Here is a 10,689-nt window from a genome sequence, read left to right on the forward strand (position 1 = left end):
AACTGAGCAATTGTTTTAATTGCAATTTAGAAATGGGTTGCAATGAAGCTCACAAGCTCCTTCAGCCCCAGCTGCATGACTGACCACAGGGGCAAAGGCCATAAGGGCAATGGGGAGCCCTCACTGCAAGATCTGCTCACGTTTACCTGGCTGGTTGTAAACTGTGCTGATGTCAATCTTGAAGGTTCCGATCCGGGTCATCAGGAACGCCAAGGTCTTTTTGTGAACCACCTGGAAGAGTTGAAGAAAGGTGTGCATCCCAGGAACGTTCCATTCTGCAGGCAGGTATCTGCACCGTTAACGCATAGAGGTGTTCTGGGAAAGATATTTGGGACAGCCTGTGTGGGTTTGCTGGGCTCTAAACAGCTCAAAGTCAAAATCTCATCTATTTTGAAAGCCCACAAATGACCATCCCACATCAACGTCCCTGAACAAACCAATATTAACTGCAGGGCAAGAGGAAAAAGCTGGGAATGTGTTGGAAAGTCCTTTGAGGCTTTTGCTACCTCAAAGAGAAAAGGCAATGTGATGGCAGTCTTTTCCCTGTATACTCCGGCACTGGAGGAGAGGAGAATTCAAACACCAGGACACTTACTGAAATCTCAATAACTTTGTCAAAGAGAACCTCCTGGGTCTCCTGGAACTCAAACATAAAATTCTGGAAATAACAAAGAGAGGGAAAAAAGAGTCATAACACCTTCTAGCATAACAGCAGAGGAATTGCAACGGCATTAATTGGAATTTGGTTACCCTTGTGGAGCAGTTAACAGCAGTTGAGAATACAGGAAATACAATATGCGGCTCTATAATAGCCTACAAACAGGTTAGCATCCCTTAAGGCTGTGATAACTGATGAACAACTTCAAGGTCCCCTAATTCCCTATCGAAGTCTCTGCTTCAGTAGCCCCGAGAGACAGTGAAGAGAAAGCTGGACTGGGAAGGCGTCTTCATCCCCACCGGTGTGCTTTACTTCAGTGTTGAAGCTCGTGTTGCGTCCAATGTTTTTGTCTTGTAATGCCCACCTCACCGCGACACTGTAACCAACACTGTGCTCTCAGGAATGCCAGAGAGCTGTCCTGAGTGGGAGTGGGTCAGAGTGATGGCACATGCTCTGCCCGTCACTGCCAGTGTGCTGCGGGCAGCTCACCTCATTGTAGAAGGGGCAGTTGGTGGACTTCTGGGTGGCCGTGTGCTTCTTCTCCTCCCCCACCCTCACGTACACGGCCGGGTTGATATTGACTCCCACCAGCTTCTGCGCCTCGATGACGTTGACGTTCACCTGCGGGACAGGGGCGGGGGGAGGAGACAGGACGCCATCGGGCAGCAGGTAAGTCCGTGCCGTGTTCTCATTCCTGCTCCTACGCTGGCTCCTCAGTGTTGATGGGGTCAGGGCAAGACCCCATTCACATCAGTGCTAAGGTTTTATAAGCTAAGGACTTCTAGAGGCCAGGGCACTATCCTGTCCTCCTTGGGACAAGGCCAAGACTGAGACCCTGGACCTCAAACCCATTTCTAGATGTTACTGGGGTCAAGCTCAAAGTGACAGAGATACTCCACCTTCTTTCCACCATTGAACCCCAACATCAATCAATCTACTAATCAACCAAGGACAATCAAGAACCACCCATCACAGTCTTTCACGCGTGTTGTAACTGGAATGCTTTTCCATCTCCCTGCATGCTGGGAGACATCCATCCACCTGAAGATCTCCATGTTGCAGTGAGGGGTTCCCTGTCCAGCCCTGGAGGGCCACAGACCAGCAGGTTTCTATGCCTATTTAAACCAGCAGCACCTGAAAAGCTGAGAAATTCTTCTGAAAACATACAGGACTGTGGCCCTCCTGGAGGGGGTCCGGGAAGCCTTGATTTTTAATGGCAGTTTGTTTCTAAATGCCTAAACCTTGGGACATGCCCGGGCTGTTCTCTGCTGTACCCGGAGCTGGCCTGGTGTGCGCGGTGAGCGCTGTACCTGGAAGCTCTGCACTCTGGGAACCGTGGCCAGCTCGTGCCTGGAGAGGAACCTGCAGCGGCTGTGAGGAAGAGCAAACAAGCGCGCCGATTAGAAACCCACAGACAACAAGCCAGCTCCCCCTAAAGGGGCTTCCGGGCATTGCGGCTTGTCGCTTCAGCATGGGCTTCCCCAGCGGCTGGAGCTCCCCATCGAGAGGCGTGTTTGTAAGGAGAGGAAGAGGTGAATAACCCTCACTGGGGGGGACAAGCAGACCGGAAGCGTCGGGACAGACCTGAGGATGGCGGTGAAGGTCATGTTGGCGCACTCGAGGTCCGCCGTGTCGTAGTCGTCGTCGTCGTCCTCGTCCTCGTCGTCCTCCTCGCCGGTCTTCACCAGGCTCCGGCCCAGCTTCCGCGTCTCGCGGTCGAGCCGCTCCGGCCGGATCGCCTGCCTGGTCCTGGGAACACCGGAGGCCCGGGGGTCACCGGGGGGGCCGGAGCCAAGACTGCCCCCCCCCCTCCTCTCCTCTACCGGACCGTTACCCTCACCGCCCCTGCGGAGCCTGAGAGCTCGTTTTCCAAAAGCCCGACCTCAAGCTTCCAGACTCCTGCAAGATTATCCGTCCAGAGGCAAGAGCCTCTGAAAACACAGCTGCGGGAACAGGAAGGTCTGATGCTTCGTTTTTCAACATCAGAGCCTCTCTTCCCTGAGAGACAATGGAGATCATTCGCCCCCCTTCGAGAGGAACACCAGATTACTGTTTTATATATCGTACACAACTATCCACAGTTCAGAATAGGTGTTGCATTTATTCAAATGTTATAAACGAAATACATTAACGGGCAGACATAAAGACTACAGCGAGCATCCTGACTTTACATTAATAAGTAAAACCCTGATCCTGACCCTAGCCCTAACCCCTCCCCTATCTCCAACACATTGTTTCGTGAAGAAGCAGCTTACCCAGGCTCGGAGAAGCCGACGTTTCTGATGACGAGTCCAGAGCTGTGTGGGAAGGAAAGAGGGACGCTCAGTCAGAAGGGAATACAATGAGCACGGGGGCGTGGGTTTGGTGCGTTACCCCAGTGCTCCCTGCTGATGGGGGTGGAGAAGGGTGTGGGTCTCCCACTCACTTGTCAGCTTCCTCGTAGAACAGGAAGTCGTCTTCTGCCCAGTTGCCTGCCGCACCTTCCACAGGGTGATACCGCACATCCAGCTCAATGTAGATCTGGGACGAAGAAAAGGAGTCATTCATTTATTCACTCACTCACTCACCCGTCTATCCAACAATCTCACCCATCCATTTCTTGAAGGCTCCCGGACAAGCAGCTCCCATACCAGGGGCTGGGTAGTTTGCTCCAGACCCTCACCGCTCTTTGTGTAATGAAGAGCCTGTGATTTTGAAATCTAAATGCTCTTTCACTAATTTTTTTAAATTGTCCCCTTTGTCTGCGACAAATTTGGAGAATTCAAACACTGCAATAAAATCAGACTGATTTATTCCAGCTGAGCTTAATTGCTGAGCTGGTTTTCGTTCCGGTTGAGCTTAATTGCCTTAATTGAACTAGTACATTGCTTGATTGGAACGTTTGTAAGTTTTGTTTTTCCAAATCAAAAGGTTTGGAAATGTATATTACTTGGGGAAATGCCGTAGATTAAAGGCTGAAAATAATCAAACAGTTCAAATGACTCCTGTAATTAACTCAATCAAGTTTTGAGCTGTGTAACAGAGCTGGGCTGGAACAGAAACCAGCAGGTGTCTGGGCCTCCAGGACCGGAACTGGCCTGTTACAACTGAAGGAAAGAAGAGCTGAATGTTTAAATAGTTGCCAATCCAGTTTACTGTGATTTCCAGTTCTTCCTGTGAAAAGGACACTATATTTTTTGTATACAGATCTGGAAACTACATCTCCAATTAGATCTGCCTGTTGCTTCACAGATAACCTGACAGGCACTGAGGTCTGAGCAGGCTTTCAGGGAGGTGAGCTATACCTGAGGAATGCAGTCTGACTCCCATTGTGAGGGCAGCACTACAACCGTTTCCGATAACAGACTGCATTCAAAACCTGGCAGGTACAGCATATTGTACTCTTTACAGAGGTAAACTATATTTTCCTGCAGAAATACCCTCAGGTTATGTTTCCATGCTACACCAACACAGAAATGTTTTTTTTTCTCAGCTACAAGCATGCAATTATAATAACTGTCCGTTTTTTGAGGGTGTGTGTGAGTGTTGGGGGGGGGTATGGAGGGGAAACCTGTTGAATCCCCTCTCTCTCCTGACTGAACTTCAAAACTGGGGTCCAAAATAAACCCGCTCTCTCCAGTCACTGGGAATACACCAGCTCTCTGCAGTGACTGGGAATAACCCATCTCTCTCCAGTCACTGGGAATACACCAGCTCTCTGCAGTGACTGGGAATAACCCATCTCTCTCCAGTCACTGGGAATACACCAGCTCTCTGCAGTGACTGGGAATAACCCATCTCTCTCCAGTCACTGGGAATACACCAGCTCTCTGCAGTGACTGGGAATAACCCATCTCTCTCCAGTCACTGGGAATACACCAGCTCTCTGCAGTGACTGGGAATAACCCATCTCTCTCCAGTCACTGGGAATACACCAGCTCTCTGCAGTGATGGGAATACACCCGCTCTCTGCAGTGACTGGGAATAGACCGGCTCTCTGCAGTGATGGGAATACACCCGCTCTCTGCAGTGACTGGGAATAGACCGGCTCTCTGCAGTGATGGGAATACACCAGCTCTCTGCAGTGATGGGAATACACCAGCTCTCTGCAGTGATGGGAAAACACCGGCTCTCTGCAGTGACTGGGAATACACCCTCCCTCTGCAGTGATGGGAAGAGATGGGGGCGCGGGTCAGGCTTACGTCGGTCAGGCTCTGGCTCTTGTCGGTGAGGGGCTCCTGCAGCAGCAGCCTCCCAGCTGCCACCAGGTGCTGCAGACTGATGACCAGCTTCCCCAGCAGCCTGAGGGACAGTGAGGACAGTCAGACACTGGACACCTTGACCGGACACTCCAACTATACACTCCACTGCGGGACCTGTTCCCAAGAGGTCAGTGCACAAAACTCCCTCCTCCTGGCTGATGCTCATGTCCAAAGCAGAGGTTAGTTACAAGTTTTTACATGCAAATCTTACTACCTATGTAGTATATGAAAGGGGCTGCTATAGAAATCTGGGGGCAATACTGCTCAAGTGTTGCTCTGCGCCGCGTCTGCAGGGAGTCCTGGGATTCGGGGCCTCGTCTCTCGAGCAGCTCCAGGTTTGGAGGCAATCGGCACACAGACTCGCCGTACCAAAGGGCCCCGACGCGGGAGAGCTGGACAATTTGCAGGACGCTAGGGGTTTGACATCGCCCTAACACCCTCCCTGCTTATACGCAACAGCGGCAGCGTGGAACACCTGGACCGGCTCCAGCTGCAGTACACTGGGAGCTGGATGCCCTGCCCGGGAGCCCACCTGTTGCTGAAGACCTTGCTGCAGTTGTACACGCTGACGGACAGCATCTCGTCTTTGATGAGCTTGCCGTAATGAGGCCAGCGGAAGTGCTGTAGGAGTACAGGACAGCGGGTCAACGTTCGTCGTGCAGGCAGTACTGTAGCACCGAGCTCGGCCCGTCCTGCTGTCCCAGACCACCCACACTCTCTCGCACACAAAATAACAGAAATGGATGAAAGAGGAGAGATCGTTTCTTCTATCGTTCCCCTCCACACACACAGATGGAACCCACAGAGGGGAGAAATATCAGTTTGCCGGACTCAATCAAAAATGGCTTTTCCACGTTACAGACAGGGAGCAGCAGACAGAGGACGAGGAAAGGGGAAGGAAAGAAAAGGCTGAACAGTGTCTGAGTTAAAACAAACACAGACAGGCGGACAGGTTGTACTCCTTGACACAGGAAATCCTTGCTCTCTGGCGACAGGTAGACCTTTTTTAACCCCGTGAATGGGGCGGGTTTGAATCCAACAAGCATGCTCTGTAATCTTCCCTGGCGTTTACTGTTCCTGGGGGAGGGGCCTCCCCTGCACGCTAACGCTGCTGTGGGGGGGGCTCCGTGTGTTCCAGCGGGGGCCTGCTGCTGACCGGCTCTCAGGCCAAACACCACTAACGTTCATCTTGACCCGGAGGAGAGGAGAGAACTGGCAGGGACCAGCCACAGACCGAGGGCCCTCCTTGAAGATGTGGTCTTCATTACCCATTACCTGTAAAGTGCTTTGAGTGGAGTGTGCAGAATAGAGCTTTGTACTGTAAGTGTAAGGATTATTATTATTATTATTATTATTATTATTATTATTTATCGCTTTATTCACCCCGCCTTCCTGAAGCGGTTTGTTGGAGTTTAACACAGTGCAATCAGAGGCCTTGCGGGAGCCTGTCACAGTACGCAGTGTTTGCTCTAGTGAGGGGATGGCAGGGGGCCGCCTCAGTCTGGCCTTGTGACTCTAATGACTCACCCCGGTGGCACAGGCGCCGCTGGAGAGCAAAGCTTTTGAGCGAGACAAACACTGTATCCACTCCGGGGGGTGGAACAGCCCCGCCCGCTCGCCGCTGGCCTTAACCCCTTCAGCTCCAGGAGAGGACCTTTAAAGCCTGAGAGTTTATGAGCAGGGGACTTTGGAGAACTCACACCGGCGTGTAGAGAAATTGAGCTGCTGCCCCGCTTAAATGGGATGGAGAAAATAGCGCAGCGCAATGGTCAGCTTTGCTGCCTCGCAGCGCGGGGGGCCCCGGGTTCGATTTCAGACCTGGGAAGCTGTCTGTGTGGAGTTTGCACGTTCTCCCCGGTGTCTTCCCACAGTCGTGTTGTCTGCTGGGCAAATTGGCTCCTATGAAAATGTCCCCGGTGTGAGTGTGTGCGCGCCTGTGTCTGTATGTGCCCTGCCACAGCCTGGCGCCCCGCCCGGTGTGTACCCCACCTTCCCCCCCCTGCCTGCCGCCACAGGCTCCAGCTCCCCCATGACACTGAATTGAAAGAAGTGGTTAGAAAATGGATGTAGAATCAAGGTGCACTAATTGTATCAAAGGATTCAAAATGCTGGGGTTCGTTGCCCTGGTCCACTTTGTCCTCCTGGGGGTCCCCTAAGTTCTTGGATCTCCTTGCTCCTTGCATAGTTTGTATAAGAGATGCAAACGGACAGTTTGCATCATCGTAAACCAACTAGATCATCACAGCCTTCAGGAATCCTCCTTCTCACTACATTCTGTTGTCCTCCCCCCCGAAGTATGCAAATTCCCTAGAATTGCAAATCCCCGATTAAGAACAGCATGCTTCAACAACCAACACACAGAAAACACCAGCTCAGCAGGTTCTAGGGGGGAAAAAACATTCAATTTAGTTGAACTGAACAATTTAGTTGTGATTAATCAAGCGGGTGATTTGGAGTCCATTTGGAGCAAAAAGCTGAACACTCCTCAAGCCTCAAGGACCAGATATCCCTTGATTGAATAAATTACTTGCTTCGTTAATCAATAACTAGGTATTGATTAATAGCAATGAATGAATCATTGGCGGCTGTCCTGGACCAGGGCTCTTAAACTCCAGGCAGATGTCAAGTAGGATAACAAGGCTCCAATGAATTTAAAATGAAAATAATAAACCTGATGAGCCTGTGAGAGCTCCTACACACTGGAAAGCACAGGAACCTCCTGCAGTCCTACTGTACCTCATTGAACACGGCCTCGTTCTCGCACTGCAGGATCCTGGTTTTGTGCGTAAAGCCTGGAAGAAAGCAAGCAGTAAGGAGATCAGTTCAGGGCTCCAGAGGGAAGAGCTCCCATCTGGAACAGTCACATCCCTGGGCAAACTGGGGCAGCTCCCGAATTCTTCTCATCCTGGAGGAAGGGAGCTGAGAGTTGCAGGGTTTGTTCCTCCTAAACAGCAAGTTAAAAACTTGAATCCCCATTTTTTTTTGCCCTTTAATTTATGGGCGAAGGGGTCCCCCAAGTAAACCTAGCCCAGTGATGGCTGCCTTTTCACAAATCGCTTAATACCCCCAAAAGAAAAATAGTAGTTATAACTTCAGTTGGTACAAAGATTCGTCTTGATTTTTGTGTCATTCAGCCCAAATCCAGTAAAGATCTGGGCGTGATGTCTGCCAAACTGTATGTCGACCTGTGGTTGTGGTAAAAGACTGGTTCCCAGTTCGAGCCACCGATTCCCTGCGTCACTGATAGTCCATGTGTGGAAGGCCTCTTCGTAAGTCAGGCGTTACAAAAAGAAACTCTCTGTAAGTCAATTCCAACAAAAGTGTCCAATAAGTTAATATGAAAAGAAGTCTCTAAATAAGCCAATTCAGATTGCAGCAGCTACGAAGGACCGGCTGTGTGGTACTAGTACTCAGCCTGTGCTTTTCGAAGGCTCTGGCAGAGAAAAGCAGGCTTTACTGCGCTGAGACAATGGTTCCTAAGCTCTGAGGTAGGAGTACTGAAGATAAATACAGCCAGGTGGAAAGTAAAAGAGCTTAAGGGCTAGGCAGGCTCTTCGGACACAAAGGGAAAGCGTTAACTTAATCCTCCAGAAAAAAGAGAATTTACAATGGCAGGTTGCTTTTCTTTAAAGGAATCATTACATTCCGGAGTGTGAACTGAGCATTGTGGGGAAAAAACAGGCAAAGATACGAGGGTACCCCTGCCTTGTTAAGAGACAGCAAATGGATGTTAGCACTACACCTGTGCTGGATAATTACGTGCGGACTGGAGTTCCCTGCACCCCTCACGAATGTTTAAAATTCAACAGCCCGTCCAAAGAGGAGTGTTTTAAATTGTCTCATTTGATCCTCAGCACAAGGCCAGAATCGCCCTTCCAAGAAAACAAGCCGTCAAGCCCTTGGTTTGTGGGTGACCTCAGCCTTCAGCCACCCTTGGGCCGCTGGTCCTCGACAGAAAACTTGTCCAGACACACAGGGAAGAGCAGCGCCCAGCACTGGAACTTCCCACCTCTCGGAGGTCAACCACTAACTGGGCTCTGACGGCAACAGAGGGGGCTTCTGGCGTTACAGTATAATAGTGAGAAATAAACTATAACACCGTAACCCTCTCCCTCTTTAATAATACTATCAGAACACCAGAGCTCAGCGGAACAGCGTGCAGACCTCCCATATACTCATTCGTGATCTCATTTAGTCACAAATGGAAAATTAGCATCACCATTCATATCTGCAATCTATTGCCGATTGTATTTCTTAGATCTTAGATCAATTAAATCACAGTCAAACTACTCCGATACCAGAGACCATTGCAATTTAAAAATGAATCCAGGAAAAAATAACTTAACTTCTCCTATGTTTACGGAGATACAAGTCCCTGTTTCACTCGGCCCATTTTCCTCTCGATTCCTCGAATACATATGACAAAAAAAAAGATTACAAATCTATACATATCAGAAATATCAATCAGGATGCTCACCTCTGAACGACAGCTCTACTTTTCGGTCATATTTCCCAGGTAAGTTGGTGATCCTCTTCAAGTTCACAGTGATGGACATTTTGAAAACTTTCCTCAGCCCCTAACTGGGGTCAGTTGCTCACTGTATATATATATCTCTCTCTCTCTCTCTCTCACTCCCCCGTCTCCTGCTCCGATCTGACTCTCAGGTAACCTCCATCCTGCAGTGATCTCACTGCCTCCCCGCAGAGTGCAGAGGAGTGACTGAGGGAGCTGTGACACCTTCCCTCTCCACTCTTGCCCCCTCCCCTGCTACAGGGAGACACAGATTCAACCGCTGACTCGCCCAGCAGGTTTGGCTGCTACAGACCGAACGGATCCCTGCTTCACCGACGCACACTGGATACACAGGAGGCCCTGGGCAATTACCTCTAAACCAAGCAAACAGGCAGGCAGGCGAAGTCGAGCCTGCTGTCAGCCTATCGGTGCGATCCCACTGTCCAGCCCCACTCCCACACACACACACACAACACGGCAGCTCTTATAGGTCACCATGAAATCGGCCACTTCCTTACAGCATTGTCACTGGGACCAGTTCAGCAGGTAGATTTAATAAGATGAAGCTATCCGGAGATCGACCCAAGCTGTAGACTGAGTGTCCTTCAGCCCCTGCAGACCTGCTGAGTTCTGTCCCATGAATATATCGCTTGCTTAATTGATCAGTAACTAGATCATAAGGTATCATTAGTAACAGGTGACCTACAAGACCAACAACATGGGGCTCTCCGGGAGCAGGGTTAGAGGTCCCTGCTTAAGAGGAAGTCTGGGGGTGGGAAAAACCCTGATGAGTCAGCAGCTCTGTTGAAGTGTAGATCCTTACCAATTTCTCCCTGTACAAAACAAATCCCCCTCAGGGAACAAAAAAAATCTGATTTTAATAGCCTGCCATCCTACCTTGTGTGACTTCGTAGAAATTAACAGTCCGTAACTTTCAATTGCATTCACTTGGGAAATACCTGCCGAAATCTGCTGGTTGTCCTGCTGTGCTCAGCATTTTGAGTTACATACAGATACTGACTAAAACACATCAACAGATATGTTGCTCCATCACCGGAATACAAGCAAGTCTCACCATTTTTCCTGAACTTTCAGCTTCACGAGTTCTGCATCGCACTAAACCTGCAAACCCAGCCAAGGCTGGCAACAGCGCTTCTCAAGTGTGTTGTGCACAATTTTTTATATTTTCTTCTTTTCAGGGCTCAAACAGCTCCTTTCCCTGAGATGCCGTTTTGACCAGATCTATAACAGAAGGTCAGGAGACCTTGGTGCAGACC

At 50.0% G+C, this 10,689-nt stretch overlaps 1 protein-coding gene across 1 annotated transcript in view; it reads right to left on the bottom strand.

The window, feature by feature from the left end:
- fer1l4 (fer-1 like family member 4) overlaps nt 1-9,832 on the bottom strand; it is a 36,167-nt gene extending 26,335 nt beyond the window's left edge. The window contains exons 1-11 of the mRNA XM_088607475.1: nt 9,377-9,832; nt 7,636-7,691; nt 5,432-5,520; nt 4,840-4,939; nt 3,084-3,178; nt 2,914-2,955; nt 2,243-2,407; nt 1,969-2,029; nt 1,148-1,279; nt 596-658; nt 147-231 (exon numbers count right to left, since the gene is read on the bottom strand). Of these exons, the coding sequence (XP_088463601.1) occupies nt 147-231; nt 596-658; nt 1,148-1,279; nt 1,969-2,029; nt 2,243-2,407; nt 2,914-2,955; nt 3,084-3,178; nt 4,840-4,939; nt 5,432-5,520; nt 7,636-7,691; nt 9,377-9,455 (967 nt within the window). The 5' untranslated portion in view covers nt 9,456-9,832. The remainder of the gene's footprint in view (nt 1-146; nt 232-595; nt 659-1,147; nt 1,280-1,968; nt 2,030-2,242; nt 2,408-2,913; nt 2,956-3,083; nt 3,179-4,839; nt 4,940-5,431; nt 5,521-7,635; nt 7,692-9,376) is intronic.
- Nucleotides 9,833-10,689: the final 857 nt, after the last annotated feature.

Source organism: Lepisosteus platostomus, chromosome 15, assembly GCF_059453375.1.
Source record: "Lepisosteus platostomus isolate fLepPlt1 chromosome 15, fLepPlt1.hap1, whole genome shotgun sequence".
NCBI classification, from domain to species: Eukaryota; Metazoa; Chordata; class Actinopteri; order Semionotiformes; family Lepisosteidae; genus Lepisosteus; species Lepisosteus platostomus.